The following is a 20,816-nucleotide window of genomic DNA, read 5'->3' as shown; positions in this document are numbered from 1 at the left end:
TCAGATATAAAATAATACTTGTCCCAGCTGACCAACACGTGTCCATCTTTTGCGGATAAATTATGGTATATTATTGTACTGGCACATTAAAGGAGACATATGTATGTAGCTGACATTCTTCAATCAAAAGACATAAATTGCACGATTCTTCAGGGAGCTTCTGTCGATTGTTGTCCAGCCCCCTTTGGTCTGGTTTTGTTGCCACGACAACCAGAGGCGGAGCTAGGGCGTTTCGACTATGCTATTCAAACTTCCCTGAATCTGAAGTGGAAGACGAGCAAAAAATGAGAGAAAAAATCTTGAAAACGAGATGTACTTCTTGCTTCTACTCAAGCATTTTCATTTGTTTACATATTTCATGGAACGCAAAACAAAATAGAACGCCCATTTGACATAATGTCATCTAACTATTGAACCTTTATAGCGTAGAAATCATAAGTCAGTAATATAATAGTCAGTAAACAATTTCTTACACACTTTTATTGAAGTAATAATATGGAGGACTACTTAATCCTTTTACTTGTCTGCAGTCTCTTCTGTACAATCTTTGGCTGTTCTAACCATCTTGGCTTTGGGTGGAGTAGTGACTATGAACGTGATGAACAGGTTGTCACATGATCTGTGTCATGTTTAAATGATGAATGGACAAATATTCACTCCAGATTTTTGGTTGAGTTGAATGAGTCCAACAAAATCCCCCGTTGCTTCACACACACATACACAGCTCGCCACCGTGTTGGCTCCCTTTCCTTATGGTTCTTCATTCCCTTCGGCCAAGTGAGTAGTAGTCAAAAATAAAAGTATGGATGGGAATGATAAAAGCAACCATCAAAGGCCGCCAGCCTGCGCCTGAAGATTTGCACGTTTGTGTGTGCGCATGAATAGTACGCCCTCAGGTAACTTGGACTTGATCAGATTGGCTCATTTGATGGCCTGCAAGTGTGAGATGAGTGTTGATGAGGCTACATGTAAATAATTTAGTTCTTGCATTTGTATTGATCAGGTAGCGCTGCTCTGTGAAGGCATCACCTCCTTTTCAGTGCCTTTTGCCCCTCCTGTTCGAATGTTTTTTTTTTTCCCTCGATGGTAACCTTGTGCTCACAGCTGCCCTTACGCCTCCGCATCAAATGGAACAGGTACTCTGCTACAGGGGAGAGAAAAAGTGCAGAAGGCATTATTTGTTTTTTGACACCATGATTTCTCAAATGGGAAATAGCGGATGGAGAGAGGGTAAAAAGAGAGAAACCGCAGGCGAAAAAAATCCTTTGTACATGTGCGAGTAACATTCAGCGTGTGTGTCCATAGAGAGTAATGGAGTGTGTGTAACCTTGATGATGTGGGTCAATGGAAATGTGGAGATAAGCTCATTGTATGTATGCAACCGGGGCTGACATTGTGCATTACATCTCATCTACCACTCCATTAAATACAACATGGCGTGGCCTTGGATCAATGTGTGTCATGTAAACACTGCCAATATGTTTGCTTGCAGCTGTTGAATAGATAATGTGTTTGGGAAGCAAAAAAAAAATTATTCACCGTATAATAAAATTGCTGATATAAATGAGAAGGCCGATTTCCCTCATGTAGTGGTGCTCGAGGTTGACTAAAAGGATGCGGCTGTTGCCAAGCAAAGTAGTTTGCAGTAGTCTCATTTTAGCAGACATTTACAAGGTGTGTCTGGAAAGTTCACGTTTGATGACATCAAACTTTTATTCCAAATCCAAGCTACAAACTTAATCCTGGCCTTCTCTGTTGCTCCTGAATCTGTTCCTAAAAGGATTCTTCTGGGTTCGCTGTTGGTCTACGTAGCGGCCATCTTGTACATTTGTGGTTGAATGTCAACATATGAACTCCAGCGTCATGAATATATCAGGACAGAAGAAGACGAAAAATTGCCATGGCTGCAAAGAACAGAATGAGTGGATGAGCTAAATTATTGAGGCGTTCATATAAAGAAGCGACCGGCTGAACTCGAGTCTTAAAACGAAGCACATTAGACATTCACCAAAACACAGGACGCACATTCAGAACCACTCGCACATACACAAACATGAGGCGGCTTGTATGTGTAAGTCTTAATGGAGTCACCCAGACTGTCAGGGTGGGAGACTGGGCCACACAGTCTGCTCTCCCACATCCAAACTCAGCAAGCCTCAGGAGAAAAAGCGCCCTGAGAGCAAACTGACTTGTTGCCATTTCATAACTAAAAACACATCAACGCCGCGGGTGTCACGGCATTTTCTTATTCCGCGAAATGCAGAGGGGGATTCCGGAGTCAGTCACTGCAGGTTATTTTCTGACTCCTCCTTGTATGAAAGCGTATTTTTTGGGGAGTGGGTTCTTCTCGAGGCCAGACTTCCCCCGGGTTCAGCTCCGTCTCTGTGGTCCCATCAGTCAGGGTCTTTGTTCACATGGTGGATCAATAGTTAACTTGCTGCGGGTGACACTAAGCTGTAGATCTCAACCGCAGAGTAATAGACCTTTGGCATAGTTCACCCTTATGCTGTTTGTGGTGATCCGAAATGACTACAAACCTAACTTGACGCTGGGGTTACAGCCAATTAGATTATTAAGATTGTTTATCTTGGGCAGTAAGCAAAGCATTTTTTTTTCGTCTTGTGTCAAGAAAGATGAGTTTTTATTAAGGGGATTTTTTGTGTCTATATTGAGCCACACAGTGAAATGTTTGTTCAGCCAAACCCTAATCTGAATTAGCTTCTGCTGAGGGTTGCGTAGGTGGGGGTGAAGATGGCTCGGACGGCGATGCGGATAGTTTGACACAGCATAAACAACCGTTTAAATCATTTCAATTTTTGTTTTGAAATCAGGAGACTAGCGAAAACTGTTCAGATATTTCATAAAGATGAATGGTAATAAAAATTGCTGATAACATCTCTGATTTTTTAAAGAAAAGACAATTTGTAATTTGATGCACAATTTGTCTTTACGGGCCACACAAAATTAATTGGCGGGCCTAATCTGGCCCTTGGGCCTTGGGTTTGACACCTGTGGTTTAACTCAACAAAGTGGAAGCACATGAGAAAGGACAACAGATTGCATCAGTTTAAAAAAAAAAAAAAAAACATTCGGGTTCTTACGGTTCTGCGAATTATTTTGTACAATATCAATGAACAGGATGAATAGACCAAAATAACGCAATGCTCTTCTCTCCCTAGTGACCATCTCGACCAGCGTGTCCTTCGACGGTCTGTTAGTGACGGGCCTGTACACCTCCACACCCGTCCAGTCTGCTCCAATCCCAGCACCGGCTGCTTTTGGCTTCGGTAAGTCTGACATGCGACCCTCAGTGTGACGTCCTCAGCTGTGATCTGAGCTCCAACATGCTCAGCTTAGCAGCCCCTCACTGATGATGAAGTTTCACAGGGTGCACGACCCGGCTCAGTGATCCACATCCGTTCCCAGAACGAGTAGAGTCTTATGTCATCTGGGCGAGAAGAAAGGCTAAATATGATGACTGGTCTTTTGAGAATTGAAGCACAGTGTACTAGTGACTAGCATGTCTGCCTCACAGTTCGGAGTTTCCAGGTTCCAATCGATCAAGGAGGAATTTTTTGCAAAGGTCCAGGGATACTTTCAATGACTTTCATGCAGCTGGCCCGGCTCATTTGTATTTCTTGTCAGTTCCCCCAATTGACTGGCGAAAGACGGACTGGTTTGGGGCGTAGTCTACCCGGATCGCTAAGTCATCTGGAAAAAACATTGCTTCATTTTAGACTGTTCGCTTCTTTATTTACTACAATGTACTCTATTGAGTCTTGGGTGTGAATGTATTTTAAATATCTTCACACAGCTGAATGGAAACCCACCTTGACCTACTTCCAGACAAACAAAGAGAAAGCTAAAAGTCCGTCAAGTGTGAATAGATGAAGCCCTTGAGTGTTCTGCAGCTCTCCCGAGGCCATTTGACCAACAATGAAGTCGTCCTTGGAGAAGATGCAGACTGGCCCAGAATAGATGCCCGGGTGCCTCCTTTATCCATTTTTACTCTGGAAAGTGGAATGCTGACATCTTTTGGTTCACTCCCTAATTTGAAAAAAAAAGAAAATGTTTCAAAATATGGGCAATAGCTCATAAAGCCGCGTTTGCAATAATTCTTTTTTTTTTTTTAAATAATCCTTTACATTACATAATGCGTAATTTTCATCTGTGTGCAATTTGGGTAAGTGACACATTTTGGCAAGCTTACCCATGGACTAAACTTTCATCAGTTTTCTGAAAGAAAGCTGCTGATATGTAACACTTTGAAGAGCAAGATGTGGAGCAGCACCATCATCGTTTGTATTGTTGTTGTGACAAGTATTGAAGGATCTGAGGGGAAGGATTTTTTTTTTTTTACAATCCTGGTGTTTAGTGTCTCGGAAGGGGTGCGGTTCTAATCCGTCTCAATGGAGGCATGTGAGGAACACGACTAGAATTCAATGGAGAATTGCACAGACACACGCCAGCTGTTTGAGATGTGACTGGCAGGGGGAGCATGTGGCTGACAGATGTGTCCATGCAAGAAGCGGAAAAAACCTTTGGACACAGACACTGAAACAGTTTTATATTCGTCTGCTTCTATTTTAAATTGCAGATTAAAAACTCAATAATAAACAAAATTCCAAAACTGCTCATTGATTAGATTCCAGTAGATGATGTACTGTAGGTGTACCTAATATTGTGGCCAGTGACTGCACATGGGTAAGGATAATAAAACGGACGAGTGGAGTCTTGGAGTTTTCGAAAGTTGTTTCGTGGTCGGTGTGGTCAGACGAGCTTGTCAGAGATCATTCCGCAGTCTACTCTGTCGCCCTCATTCAACAACTGCAGCATGTTGCATTGCTTTTTCACGGCGTGCCTTTTATGGATTTTATCGCTGGCTGGTGGTGGAGACAGCGAAGGGAAAGTTTTATTGGCTTTCTATCGTTCTGAATAACAAGGCCCTTCACACTGCATTTGTAATAAAAACGTCAGACTTTGGGGGCAGACTTTTTTTTTTTTTTTACTGCGTCAGAAGAACTGAACTTACTGTCAAATTAGCTCAATGAAGCAATTGGGCTCTTAGTGAACAATGCCGGGAGATCAGCCACAAACCTTTTAAGTCACGAGTGCGGAGTCAGTTGAAAAACATTGCGCAGGCCGGGCATGGTTAAGAAAGAAGTGGTGTAGAATGACTTTTTTTAAAAATATGCCACCTGGAAAAAAAGTGCTTGACGCAGCAGTGGAACGCTTTCACGGTGCCAACGAGTCCGTGTGGTATTTTGGGTGATGTGTTCGCACTTGTAATGTGGGTTAGTGTGTAAAGAGGTCGACTTTGGTTAGTTGTATTGAGTAGCGGCGGTGCTTTCTCAAGATTAACGTCAGTGTGGCCTGACTCATCTACTTGAGAATTCAGACTGCTTTATGTTTTTTTTTCCCACTTTGACATTTATTCCATTTACGGCGCTTTGTTTCCATTCCAGCCTTGTGGCTTTTCCAAAACGGAATTGACAAAGTCTTCAAGGCATTATCCTCTAATGGATTTCGATTAAGCACAACAGCAAATTGGCATGTTTTTGTTGATCTGATTATCTGTGCTTTATACAATAACTATAATGAGGTGATTAAACCCCAAAGAGCTGGAACCTTGCTGGAAATAAATGTCTCATATTGCTCTTGTAATAGCCAAATGTTTTCAATGGCATAACAAAAAAAGTCTGAGTGCATATCCCTTGTAAAAAATCTCCCACAAGGTTGAAATTATGGGGATGAACCAAAGTCTTTTTTGCAGAGGCCTGAAATTGATGAGCAGAAAAGCAAAACAAAGCAAAGTGGTGAGATTAAAGCCAAGGCACTAAGTGCCGAGTGGGGAGGGAGAATTTGGACACTGTGCATGAAATGTAGCAAACGGCGAGCGATGAAAAGCGAGGAGGGGGGGGGGGGGGGAGAGTGATGGGATGGCCTTCCATCACACCCGACCAACGTCCGGGTGGTTGATTGGTGTCGCCGTGCCGATACTAAGCCTCTCAGAACACGCTCATTGATGGATGGCCGGGTGATGTTTATTTTGTCGTTCATTTGCATAGTTGTATGATTTTGCGGTACCGCTCGCTTTTGGCCGGTCCTCATCTCAGTATGATGGAACTGGCTGGCTGACAAAGCGACAGCTTAGTGACAGGGACGTTCAGCCCCCCCAGTCTGTCCTCATGACGGATGGCCTCCTACTCACACACACGCGCGAGATGACTATTAGAGATGAAATTCAGTTGCACCTTGACCTGTGCAGCTAGCGTGTGTGTGGTCAAAATTGCAATCACTGTGTGGAAATATTCATAGTGATCCTCTTGAGACTCACTTTATTTCATATTACGCTAAACTTTAGTTTCCATTGAAATTATTCCATAACACCTGTTCTTACTTTTGCAGTAAAAAAAAAAAATGGGGTCATGTTTTTTCCATAGTTGTCAAAATAAGGCAAAATATGTTTACGTTTAGTGTAAAACTGAAACATAAATAAAAGAACATTCAAACACATTATAAAAAAAAATATCATTGCCATTTTTAAGAGGCCTGACATTGTGTCCCAACGTGGCATGACACTACAATCACTTTAAAAAAAATGCCACTGCATATCCAATCATGTTTTTAAATTTTCCACCATCTCATGGGCAAAGGTGGACTGCATTCACCCTCTCACCCACTGAGCCCGATTGATGAGCGATGGCAGCTCACTGTGTTGCTGTTTACGCAAACACACTCACAAAACCTTGTTTGTCAGCTTCTACCTATTCTCACACGCATCTCCCCCGAGAGTGCAAGTGTGTTTCCTCATAGCCGTCATACCACCCCTACTAATACACCTCTCATCATCTAGCTCCCTGCTGAGTGTATGTGTGTGTGTGTGTGTAGGGGGAAAAGGAACGCTATCGTGAAAAAGGGCTGGTGCAGGGCGAGGGAAGGCGTGCATGGGGGGGAGAGAAGTTGTCAGTCCCTGGGAGACTTCAAACACGTTGCCTTCCTGTGATCAGCTCGCTTCCTGGTTCTCTGCTGACAGCTCCCTGACTGTGCCACTTAGGCTTCTTCATACATATGCACACACACATGCCATGTAATAGATACACACACAGGCACACACACATTCTGTGACTTATCTATTCATTCCACAACACATTCTCACATTTAAGATGTGCACATCTGCTCTGACATCCTTCATTACAATAACCTTGAACATCCAAACTGTTGATGCCTGGTTTGGAATTGAGGAGAAGGGAAACAAGTTGCAGTAGAGGTGGTGAGGATGTTAATTAATAATGATGATGATGACTTATCTAAGCCATTAGTTCTTCCCCACTCAGGACTGCTATGTTGTATGGCGCACGGCTACTTGTGATGGATTCATTAGTGTAGAAGATGAAATGAGTTGTCAGGAGCAGAGGTTATTTGTGCTCTCAGAGGACCAAGTTTGGAGATGGACTGGAGGAGGCTTGGCCTCCTCCTGAGTTCCACCGCCTTCACAATGTTAACAGGTGGCTAAACATTAGGCTCCTTCTCTGAATCTCAAGGACGCTCGTGTGATGATGCATCACTAGTCCTCCCCCTGACTGCAAGTTAAAAGCAAACGCACCTTCAAAGAATTCAGAGAACCATCTCCATTATTAATTCAAGCGAAATCAAGAGTCCAGACCAGCGTGTTAGCGATGACTAGAACTCCCAGCGGAATAGTTCTCGCCTCTCAGGTGAGATGGACTTGCAACTTCACCTTCTCCTTCTGGTCACAAACATGCAGCCTGTGATCGATTTCAAAGCAGTGTGCAAGCGTGTAGTGTCCATTTTCTAATCCGTGTTATTCCATTTCATTTTTTTCGCCCCGCTGTCGGAAAGCAGCAGGCGTGGGCCGTTGCTCCGATGTGTGGTCTCGCTCGAGCCGGTGTTATTTTCTGCCACGCTGCGAGATTGCAGAAAGCGGGAGAGGTAGAAATATAGACGGCATTTGACTCGTATTTCTGCGCACGCTATTGAGTTTGCGTCAGTTCCAACACAAAAGGCGAGTTGACTTTGAAGTGTGTCTTCTCTGGCGTCATGTTGCATACCTCCGCATGCACCTTTCAAAGTGAGTGGGCAGCTGCGGGCTCGGCGTGCAAACGTAGGAAAAGTGATTTTACAAAGCCTTCTTGGCCTCTGAGCTCTATTCATATTTAAAGTTCCCTTGCAGGGAGTGTTAACGCACTTGAAGTACTCTCTGCTGCTTTGGGAGGAGGAGGATGTGGAGTGATTCTACAGACCCCCCCCCCCCCCCCCCCCCAAAAAAAAAGACTGGATCGAATCTGTCCGTCCACTTTTTTTTTTTTAAACCAAGAGCCTCTCGGCTCACCCAGATTCAATCCGACCTATATTTTGTCCGTGAAAATAGTTTCTGTTAGTCATGATAAGTCCGCCGTTGCCTCTCAGCTCCAAACCTCGTCCGTATTCACAATTAATAAACGCAATTAGCATGTCACATGCATGCTGCATGTCGCTTTGCTTGCCTTTGGCTTTCCACAGGCCCTTCACCTGTCGCCGCTGGTGTCGTTCATTCTCAACATGCATGTCAGAACACAGCCTGCGAGAGCGCAGCCCCACCAGTTTGTTTATTTGCTGCCGGACGTGGGTGCTGGAAATTAGCACAAGTCAAATCAGATTAATTAATCCCCGGCTCAAACGATTAGTCGAGGAGTCGCGTTGAATTAAAAATCAAATTAGCCTTGGCGCCTGCCGGTAAAGCTGCTGTGATGTGCGCCCGCCAAGCCACAGTGACACACATCCACGGAAGGCTCGTGGCTGTCACTGATGGATGGGCGTCTAGCGGCATGGAGAGCAAAAGTGGGCACACAAGGACAAACGGTGACTTTGCCACCCCGTGTGGAAAGTTTCTCCTGGAGCTCACAGTTGGCTGACCTCACATGGTTGCTCTTCCTCAAGCTCCAGTCAGGCCAGCAGCACCAACATGCCTGTTCAGTCACACTTTGTTCACCATGATGGATTATATAATCAACTCATCTTTATCTTGACCTGCTCCTATTTGATAGTAGACCATTTTCTAGGGGTATCACTATGGAATATTTTTAGAATCGATTATCCTATCAATTATTCCATCGATTAATCGAATAATTGGATGAAATTTATTTGGCTTTATAATGCAGCATAAACAAATTTACCCATAATTGTTTTTAACCAATTATTGTTGTTTATTTAATGTCTCAAAAATACAAGCGATATCACATGAGAGGAATTGATGTACTCTTATCTACCTTTTTGAAATTGATTCAGTTCCTGGTTCGGTCACTGTTTTCCAAAATAAAAGTTTGGATGTTTGGAAATGTTTGTGACACAAAAGATAACCAGTCTGCTTTTATACATGACTGCCAAAACCAGAGAATATTTACCATCAAAAGGCTGACATGAGAGAATTTGGACAATTTTAAGATAAGCAATTACGATGACTCAATTATTAAAATAGTTGTCGATTAATTTGATAATCGATTAGTTGTCGATTCATTTCCGACAGCTCCTATATTTTCCATGTCTAATTTTCACTCCACTCTTATTAATATTGTTGCCATATTTTGCATATTGTGTGCAGTATTTTGAGCAGCTAGAACTGAGACTTTCCTGTCACAGCACACGATAAATTTCCAATCCCGTGATTAAATATTTTTTATCTTTGCTGGAATATTTTGCTCCCCAAATCTTCAGACGTCAATACTTTCATTACTGTTAATAGCGCAGTGTAAGTAGCAAACTTATGCATCTCCTTGCGAGATCACATAAATATGCATAACATACCATATTTGCATGCATGTTTGGAAAATGCCATGTGAGATGGATGGTAATGGCTGTGCAGAAAGGTGAAAGTGTCATTCATCAAACAGGGTGCAGCCCCAAAACAACACTTTGTTTCATTCAGAACATTCATTTCAATGATGACACATTAGTTCAGGGGGAATATTATTAAGCCTCTCTGTGCTCCATTCATCATTTAGGCTCGTAAGACGTGTAGCTTTTGAAAGAACACGCCGCAGTGTAGTCTGTTTGGATTGTGTGTGTCCTTGTGCATTAGTGTTGTCCTTGCATAATGTGTGTTTACTGCATTAAAGGAATATTTTTCAATCCTTTTTGGTCTTTAAAGGAAGTTCAGTGGGCATCTCACCCGCGGGTGTCCCTTTTGTCCTATTTTCCCACAATGTGCCCTGTTTGGCTGACCACTCGCATCTTTCACCACCCACAGCTTCTTCCTGGCAACGTCACACCTCGCCACACCAACTCCGAGCCATGAGACTAAAGAAAGGCTGAATGCGGCCCAACGCACAAAGCCATACGAGTATCACACGGGCTCATTCAGCAGCACAAAAGCGTATGGGGACCCGACTGGAGCTGCCAGAGTTTGTGTGATGTATCATTTATGTCAGCTTTGTGTGGAACATTTTGACAGGAGTCTTGCGGCTCCATGTTGGCGGATTCCCATACTTCCGCAGACTTTTTACATATCGAAATGTTCTAACACAGGGGTGTCAAACTAATTTTTTTTGAGGGACGCATTTTACTCAGTTTCCTTTGGAAGGCCATTATGACTGTCAACGCAGATATTATATACAGAGTAGGCTACACAACAAACTGATGAATAAGTTGCTTTGAAATCAGATACTAGTAAAAACTGAAAAATATGCATGGTAATAAAATTGCTAGCAATATCTGTAGGTTTTAAAAAGTGAAGACAATTAGAAATGTCAGTATTGACACATAAAGTCAATGCACAATTTGTCTTCACGGGTCACATAAAATGATGTGGTGGGCCGTATCTGGCCCCCGGGCCATGGGTTTGACACCTCTGCTCTAACAGGTTTTCATTTTTGTATATTAGTGTGTAGTTGCGTTTGATTGTGTCCCAAGCTGGTTGTTATAACATCAGTGAATGACCTTTTGGGATATTAGCTCCTGGCCAGATGTTGATTGGTGCTTCCTGTATAATTTACATTTGTGAGTGGTCCCTCTCTCTAACCATGATTTCTAGTGCCAGTGTGTTGGCTCCTCCTGCTCCTACAGTGTGAAAGTCAGTGCCAGGCTGAGCCACCAATCGCCCATCTGCTCCACTGGGAGATTCTCACTCCATTTAGTTGACTTGATTTGCGCTTGGCAGTGGAAAGCTTATTAGCTTTGCAAAGTGATATGGGATGAGACGGGGGTGCTGTGTCATAAAAGACGGATGACAAAGAGGACAAAGGCAGATGTGTGAATTTACTGAAAGTAGTGACACTTTTTTTTTTTTGGAAGGTCTTACCATCTTCAAAGTGACAATGGGCATTACCTGCAAATTAACTTTGAAAGTCTTTGTGGTGGAAATTAAATGAAAATTGACATATTGTGTAATTATGCATAACCAGGCTGGAAAAAACATGTTAGTCTTCACAAAATGATTCTCATTTGAATGTTTTACAGTATTGGAGAATTTGCTGAGGACAATGCTGTCGTAAAACTATGATTATAATTGTTTATTTTTTGCACTTTCAGTTCCAATTATTTGAATAGCTAATTTCATATTGTGGTCACATTGGAGGAATATGAGGATCTCTTCTTTTGTACTTTGCAACCAGCGAGCGCACCACATTTAATAAATAGTAAAGATTGAAGCAGGCTGTGACCACTCCCACAGCGGCGCAGCCCTCCCTCTCGCTCAGCTGTAAAATTACCAACATCAGGTCAAACTCACCTCTTTGCAAAATTAGGCAACGCCCTGCGCATGATTCATGCAGTATTCATTTACTGCGAATTGAATTAACGTCATCCTTCAATGTTGACAAAACAGAGAAAAATAATATAAATATGTATATATAATATGTCAGCGTCACGCCCATGTGAGAAAAGTTGAAAGAATGCAACATCAGTTGTTTAAATTTGCTACTCTGTTGTTGAAAAGAAGACGGGGATGGGCACAGGGGCTTAGCGCTTTGTTATATATTTGCATTTCACAGTGATGAAAGCGCCCATGTCTTCTTTTTTGCTCATCCCACTATGCCGAGCCAAGAGTGTCGGCTCTCCAAAGCGTATTGTTGGACTGAATCATTTACTGTTTGGATTTCATTGAATAATAGTCATCTTTTCACCCACTCTCTCCTGAACATGAAAGAGAACGAGTTGGGTTATTTGCATTTCATTCCCAAGTGTATTTTTCCAATGGGAATACAAATGTTCTGAGTTTTCCTGGAGTGCATGGGTTTTCCTTTCCATCCTCACCTCATTTCGAAGCAAGTATTTTCTTCTATAATTATTGCAGTGGGTCACAAACTGTTTAAAAGTAAGAAACGTGCACTTGTGTTTCATTGTATGCCTCCAAATATGTTTGTTGATGACAAACATTTGATACTGAAATGCTCAACAATGCAGGATTTTTTTTTTTCTTAATGTGCTTACAAGTGACTTATTTTGACCCCAAGTATTTGCACATATTCAAACTTGAGCAACTTTCATTGTGATCAATTCATCCCTCTTTGCACAAAAGTGTCGTCACATTTAGTGAAAAAATGAATGCAAGGCACACATATGGCGCTCACATTTACAGCATAACATTATTTAAGTATGTAACTGAGGTCAACATTATTACAGGCTGGAATGATTTTCCTTGAAGTCATTTGTTTTGAGCCGCACTAAAACGATTACGCATAATGATTTGCACGGAGTTATAAATCATTTCATGAGCATGATTATGTTCTCTGTGCGTTGAGTTACGACTGAAGGGTGCAACGGGGGAAGGGCTGGGTCGCATGTGCAGGTGATATAGCTCACAGTACATCTTCAGAGTTGCATTTTACGCACGCTTTGCCGGCCTCCAAATGATGACCTCGTGTTGTGGGAAGATGATGAATTCCCAGAATTATCACACAATTATCTTTACAGATTAATTATTTACTGCGGCTGTGTATTTAATGCAAGGCTCGGATGTCTCTCTGCCGACACTAGAAAGCCATTTAGTTTCTGTAAAATATTAAAGCACTCTAAATGTCTGCATAACATAGCATTGATGAATCAGTCGGGATCGCGCCTTTGCCCTCTGAGATATGACAACTACTTACATGATTTAATTTCTTCGGTGCAATCATAGGCGAACATGGACCCTCATGAATAACAGCATTGTTATGTCAGGTGGTGACTCAAGGTTAGAATTCAATGAATAAGGAACGGACACAAAAAAAGGTAGGGAAGAAAATGTGGATTATCTGCAGGGTTGAATGATTTTTTGTTATCATGTTTGGAGATCAGATGATAGAAAAACATCACAATTAAAGAAAATCTTTACAAACCCAGAAAATTCTCGCTGATAAAGGTTAATTTGATTTTACTTATGAGGGATGGTGGAAGTGAAATCCCAGAAAAATCCAGAAATACCCAAAAGTCAATGATCTGATCTGGCCTGGCACCTGAGGGGGTCCAAGGATATTTCAAGGGGGGCAGTGCCCCTGTACTCCCCCCCTAGCTCCGCCAATGACATAAACTGAGGACAATAAAATCTAGACACAAAAGAACAATTTCCTTGTAAACCTGATCCCCTTACACTGTTATGAGATATTCCAATTTGAGATCTGCAGAAATGTTTTTCTTCTGCCTTGGATGGAGCTTGTTACATATGTCAAGTATTGTTTTGGGCAACTTCCTGTTGGAGGATAACAAATTGAAGTCCTACAGGTGCACTTTGTTTTTGTTTTACCAAAAGTGAATGAATGTGATAACCATCTTCCCGTGTTTCTTCCAGGTGTGATGCCAGAGCGTCAATTTAGCGGCACCCAGTTTGTCTGCAGTGTGGTGGCCTCCCACGTGAGCCACCAGCCCTCCACCAGTTTCAGCTTTGTCTGGATCGCTCCGCCTCCCGGCACCGGCTGCGTCAACTTCTTGTAAGTCACTTTTTGTGTACGGTACGCTTTGTGGTCGTTTGTGTTTTCAATGGCCGAGTGAGCTACGGCTAATGAATCGTCAGGTTTGTCCAGACACGCATATACCAACCAAGACAGGCAGACACGACTATTCATCACTGCTGTGTGGCCTTGCTTTGACCCAGTGGCTATGGGAATATTTTATGGGCTGACAGAACGGGCGTTCTTCCCTCAGTTGAAGTGTGGACTGGATGTTAGGATGGCTTTTCAGTCAGTTGGAGGGCAACAATGACTTACTGTATAAATGTTATAAACAGGGAAGCCCTGCCCAATCATGATTCACCATTTGGCAGCTATATAGTAATTTTACTGTAGAACAGGTATTCGCTAAAACTCATGCATTTTGATCCGTACATAATTTCAATATCAAATTTAATTTGACTTTTTTTGCTGAAAGAGTGAGTGACTGTTTCACTCTTTAGTGACATCACTTGCTTTTGCCTCATGTTGCTTTTCATGGTAAACAGCGACTTGTATTCCTTTCAAAAGGCATGCTATGAATTTAAGCCACATGCCTTTTGTTTGTCAGAAGCAATTATCTGCTTGTTCTGGAAAATAGGACCAGTCAAGTGCTTTTTGCTAAATGCATTCTATCAAACAACACTTGCTCGGATGAGAGAAATTACAGACAGATAGAAATTCAGTGTTTGATGGACACCAAATGCCGTTTAATGCGTGCCTTCATAAACTAGTGCAAGAAATCGTTGCTTCTTTTGAAAAAGGAAAAGAATAAACCAATTGCACATTAGTGTTTCACAAAAGCCTCAATAGAATGAAGTATTTTGGCAGTCAATGCAAAAAGCCTTAATGAATGCAAACTGTCTGACAGAGACTTTAATGGTCAGACTAACTAAAAAGGATTCCGCGGGGGAATTTGGTGAAGCGGAGCTGCTATTTAGACAATATTCACAAAGCCAAACAAATTTACTGGATGCCAGCAAACACATTTACTGTTGGGCGCAAGTCAGCTCATTGGGATTGTCCTCGATTGGGTTAGCTCATAGTTGTTAATTTTTGTCATGTATTTTTGACAAAAAGAAAACAAAAAATATAAAATACGTATATATGTAAAAAATATATAAAAAATATATATAAAATATATCAGCAAAATTAAATATAATTTAAAGAGCGTTACATTTTTATAGTCAGGATGAATTCACTGGAGCGCCTTGTGCAATACAGACATGAACTAAGAAGTTTCACAACTACTGGACAGTCCCCCGCAGTGATATTTGTATTTTTCCGCATGGGATAAAGAATAAATGTACGTCTGTGAGTTTTGTTATATTGTTAGGGTCAAATGTGTACCCATTATGTAAATAAAAGGTCATATAAGGGTTCGTTTAAATTCATTGCATCAGTCAAAGGCAGGAAGTTTTTCACATCTGCTCAGACACAGCATCTGACAGAGCATTGCTGTTTGACAACCTGGGATGAGAATGAGCTCAAATTGTAAAAAAAAAAAAGAAAAAGCCTCCGGGTGTAACACAAATTAAACTTGATCATGTCCTGCCCTTGCCTTTAGCGCTTGGGTTCTGATTGAGTGTCCACGAAGCCTCTGCGAGTGTTTGAATTAAAGCCGCAGACACCCAGTGTCCTTCAAAAGGCCAAAGCCGCTCTGTCGCGGCATTAAAATGTGGCCGCGGAGAAGTTTTATGGCCGATATTGTGGGAAAGGTTGGTAGCAACACATCACTGTGAGGAGCAAGATGGAGTACATGGACATCCAGAAGAACTCATTTTCTATGGGGCTGTAAATTACCTACGGAAGGTACAGAGAGGCCTTGGAGCAGAGCGGGAAGATGAACAAGGTGTTCCATGCATGACTGGAACTCAAACTTACTTTTTACAAGTCAAATATATCTCACAGTTGATTTTAAAGATGGACGCCAGGATGCGAGTCTTGCCTGAGTTTAGAGCACGGACAATAAGAAGTTGTAATCACAGCCGTGACCCACATTTGATTCTTTGTGCATGCGTGCGTGGGTCGATATAAAATGACATAAGCTGATACATAACGTTTTGATCAATAACCGAATGAGGAATGAATGTATTTGGCCTTTCATTAAAAAGTTAAATGTATTTGGAATCTCATCTATCTGTTGCCCTCCGATGAACACATGACAATACATAGCTTCCGATGTCATTCAGGGGTCAGAGTTCAAACCTCAAACTGACAGATGACCTTTTGCTCACTTAATTGCTGCTGCTGATAGCACCGTCATTGATTTCCCATGTATTCTAATCCATAACCCAGTCCATATTAACAGCGAATCAGTGGTTAACGAGCTCCCGTCTTCATTAAAACTCCCGGCCTGGGGCCATGTGACAAATCCGCTGAAGACGTTATGCTAACAAATGTGAGTGATGGTTTAGGGAATTAATTAATTAAAGATGCAGAAAGAAAAAAATACTATTACATATTTACATAGTCTATTTTTAAAATTCTCTTATTTTTTGTTTTTATATTTATTTTCATTTTAGATCTTCCTTCCTTTCCTTTGTTGGCTTTAATGACAAGGAATAGAAGATTAACTCAAACATGATTCCTATAGCATCAAGGCATATTATATTTAAATGTGTCTCAAAATTTAAACAGCTAATAGTGCTTTGCCTTCACATGATGACAACAGTCTTTAAGATGCTTTAGGAATAAACATATTAAAAAAAAAAATCCAACAAAAGGCAACATTTTGAGTTACTCCTTCGAAGGTCTGAGTCGAGATTTGAACCACTATATTGTCCTTCTTTGACTGTGGCTCATCTTTTGAATTAAATGTCCCAGAAAAAGGATGCAAATTAATCAGCATATGCTCAAAGCAAATTTCTTAATGCTCACTGAACTGCGGTCTTGTGAGGTATGTCGATGTCTTTCTCGATATACAGTCCTCGTGTCGTATGCGAAATATAATATGAAGGAAATTCAATTTTATTAGACCTCGGGGGATTTCTGTTTTCCTAAGAGACTGACCCATGACCTCAGTAATTGTACACTTCCATAGATCCCTGCATATAACATCCGAGTGTTGCCATCAATACTGTTGCAAAGCGTCCTCATCTCATCCAGCGACATAACAAAACCTCGCCTTGGGGGTCGTGTGCCCACCTGCTGAGAACTATGAATTCCAGATGAAATAGAGTATGGGGAACCCGGCTTCATTTTGAAAGCAACAAAGTGACACGTTCTGCAGGGGAGAGAAGTCGGCTCCACTTGAATTTTGTGTGAAACGATTCGTTCCCGTTAAATGTTTTCGAGTGACAACATCTATAGCATTTGAAACAACTGCTCTTGTTGATTGTTTTTTCTTCACCCCGCTTGTCCTAACCTGACCTTCAAGGATGCGAAAGATGAACCTTTTTTCTTCCACCTTTCCCCCAATTATTACTCAGTCGGGAATGCTTTTTTCATCCTCCTTGGAGCTGTAAGTTTCTGAGCCGTGTTAACAAGCAAGTAATGTGCCAAAGAGCTTCCAAACCTCCTCCTCTGTTGAGCTCCATTACATTTTCATGAGCTCCAGGAGCCTTTTCTCAATTAATTTAGTGGCATCGGGAAGAGGGGCTGAATCGGGCTCCACTGCTGCCGCCTGCTGCATCTTCTCAAGGATGTCCAACTATGCTGATTGTGATGAAATGACAGAAAACAGGCTGCAATTTTTAAATGACTGGTGTGTTATAAGTTAAAATGGCTTTTAAGATAAACAAATACTCACTCATGTAATTCTGACTAAGAACTGCTGTCCATTTTGGGCTTTGACCTATTTCTGATGGACTTGGATTAAAACACACCTCCGGTCCAATACAATCCAACGTTTCAATGTAATAATAAAATATCTTTTGTGCTCCAGATTCCACTCCCTTGTTTTGTTTTGGTGCCACAATCACAGCTGGTCTCCAGCGCCAGAGATAAATCAACCATTGCTATTAGGCATCAGTTAGTCCAAATGCACTCAATTCATTTTTTAACTGCCATAGCTAGTAACTGTTGTGAAAACGTGAAGCAGAATTTGTGTTGCCCAAAATGTTCATTTCAAGCGATTTGCGTGAAAATGTTTACCTGCATGTGCGGTTTCAGAATAATGCGGCCGCTGTAGGCACAGTGCATGTGTGTGTCTGTCAGATGTGTGTGTGTGCAGCGGACAAAGTGGTTCCTGGGGGATGCTTATGGCCGACAGCAACATGTAATCTAACATGGAAGACATGCTTCGTAATTACCCATTCCAGGCCCTTTTGGGAGCTCCTTGAGTGACAGGCTGTCCATCTGCATACATGTTAAAATTCATATTTGCCGTGGAGCCTGTGTATGTGTGCATGTGTGTGTCCGTTAACTCCCAGCTGCATATTTGACAGCGGTCGATGAAAACCCGATCTGTACTCTCTCAACAAACTTCATGCTCCTTTGTTAGCCTTTCCCCCCTCAAATATTCCATGTTTCCTCTTCACCCCCGTCTCCCTTTTCATCTCGATGAATCTCTTTTAGTGTAATGAGAGAGGAGAGGATGACACTTATTTTCACAAGATGAATGATGCCCCCTGTCTAAGGATGAAAAGGAAGCATTTAGGCCCCTAATTGCTTTTTTTTCTCCCCTGCAAAAGTCCAATTAACATTTAAATGTTCAATAAATGTGTGCGTGTGCGTGTATGTGTGTGCGTGTAATTAGGGACACACACACCACAAGGGCCCGCTGGAGTGTGATAGCAGGGCAGACGCCAGTGTCACACTGAAATATTTGTTGACAAAATGTGCTCCCTTTTAGTATCGCTTTAATAAAACAATGACATTAATTCCTTGTTCCACTTTAATGAATATAAATCCAACACATATGGTTGGGTATGGTTCAACTAGCCAGTGTTGGTCTTGTGTAAGGAAGGCAGACCTGCGTTACACTGCGTTGAATACACAGATTAGCATTAGCTTCTAAAAATTAGTATTTACGTGACTACTCTGGGAATTTGTGTTTGCAGATAAATACACACACAAGTTTAATATGTGCAGAAGTAAGTAATTAATTTCTGACGGTGACCATGTGACAAAATGTCTCATTTGATGTGCAAAATTCATATTGCGTGCTAATTGAAAGGAGAATGAATGATTCTCTTCTCTTCACTGAGCAGTCAAACTTATTTTTAGTTCAAAGTCGTCCCACACCAAACTTACGAGCTTTCACATTTAGCCAACGTGTGTTAAGTAAATATTTAACAGGCTTGTTCCTACATGGCAACCGACTGTTGGAAATGCAACATCTTTTATTCATAGATACCAAACTCAAATTAGTTCTCAACCAATTCTGAAATATGAATAAATTAAGTATGCTCCCCTCCCCTTCCTCCCTGCAGCTCTGCAGTGGCACAAGCGCTATTACTAAATAATGAGGGCCGTATTCATTATTCATGAGAGAAGACAAACGTAGCTATAAAAGGTCCGCCCTCGCGCAGGGGTTGTTGGACGTGTTGCAAAATTCAATTGAATGAAAAATGAGCATTCACTAAATTTAGCTGGATATCAATGAGTCTTGTTTGGCAACTTAGTAACCAATGTATGTAAAAGAAAACACAATTTAGTCAAATTTATGAAACAAGCATAACAAAGCTATTGGAATTATATAATAGTTAAAAATGCATAACAGCATGAGACCATGTTGTAACGTCATACCTTTTTTGTTTTATTCTTTTATTATTGTTGTTTTTTTAACAAAATGACAAATTGACTTGTTTGAAGTCAATGAACTCCTCTCATTTTTTCTTTCCCAATCTTTTAGAGCGACGGCCACACATCGAGGACAGATCCTTTTTAAAGATGCTCTGGCTCAGCAATTGTGTGAACAGGGAGGTGAGTACATACACACACACACATGCGGTGCGATTATGACTCAAGGTCGATTCATTTTAAAATGCAACAATACGTCGCTGTCAAGTGAAAAAACACAAGTCCACTTTTGTCATTCAAAAATACATGTAATCCCATTGATGTCAAAATTTAAAAAAGGTTTAGAGATTCCGCTTCTTCATTCCCGTGGCATAGCAGTTCAACAAGACAGTTAGGAAGCTGAAGAAAGTCGGAGACCCGATATTGCAGGCTTAATTTCAGCTTATGCTCAAGTCAGCTTTTTAACCCTCTCCCTTGTTCTCGCTTGCTGTCAGAGATTTATACTTGATGGCAAACGCTGCTTATACCCGCTTTCTGTGACAGCCTTAAGTAGCAATTGACAGACAGCGCAGTCCAATTTTGCATGCCGTGTGAGTGTAATTGCTTGTTTACAGAAAAGAAGCCCCTTGCTTACTCGCGGACTCCTCCTCATAAAAAAATAATATGAAAGATGCAGTCATTTCACTCTTTAGGACTTTTTCTCAACGGGTTGGGGTGGTAAATAAAGATTATGTTTCTCTAAATGAGATAAAAAAAATGAATAAATCTGACGCCAGGTTTTACTAGAAGACCACATGAATGGGATTGATGTACGTCACCCCGTTTGCCAAGGTTTTCCACATACGAGAGCCATTGTGATCAAATTTTTTGCTTTGCTTTGTGAGCAAAAGTGGCGTTCAAAGCGCTGTATGATGTCGGTGAACTTAACTCGCTTCACAAAAAACAGCAGTTTTGCGTATATGAAGCCATTCTTCAAAAAAGAGATCTACGTTTTTTCATTGTTGAAGTTAACTGTCAGAGTAAACAGAAAACAAAGGGAATTATGTGTTGTATATTTAAAACAGCCACAAACAAAAGTATTTTACAAAAAAAAATCTCAATTTAAAAACATGCTATATATGACCCATGACAAATAATTACCAGTGCATGTCATCATATAAATACCCGCCCAAAAAAACACCTGTTCAATCTAAAAATATATTAAAAATAAAATAAACAAACTCAAAGCCTGAA

General features: G+C 41.4%; 1 protein-coding gene across 1 annotated transcript in view; it reads left to right on the top strand.

Moving 5' to 3' along the window:
• Positions 1–20,816, top strand: part of reln (reelin) — a 61,220-nt gene that overhangs the window by 10,033 nt on the left and 30,371 nt on the right. Inside the window, 3 exon segments of the mRNA XM_037254073.1 lie at positions 3,180–3,287; positions 13,763–13,901; positions 19,696–19,766. Of these exon segments, the coding sequence (XP_037109968.1) occupies positions 3,180–3,287; positions 13,763–13,901; positions 19,696–19,766 (318 nt within the window).

Source organism: Syngnathus acus, chromosome 6 (genome assembly GCF_901709675.1).
Source record: "Syngnathus acus chromosome 6, fSynAcu1.2, whole genome shotgun sequence".
NCBI classification, from domain to species: domain Eukaryota; kingdom Metazoa; phylum Chordata; class Actinopteri; order Syngnathiformes; family Syngnathidae; genus Syngnathus; species Syngnathus acus.
Note: the sequence above shows the minus strand (reverse complement) of the source record. Positions and strands in the feature narration are given on the sequence as shown.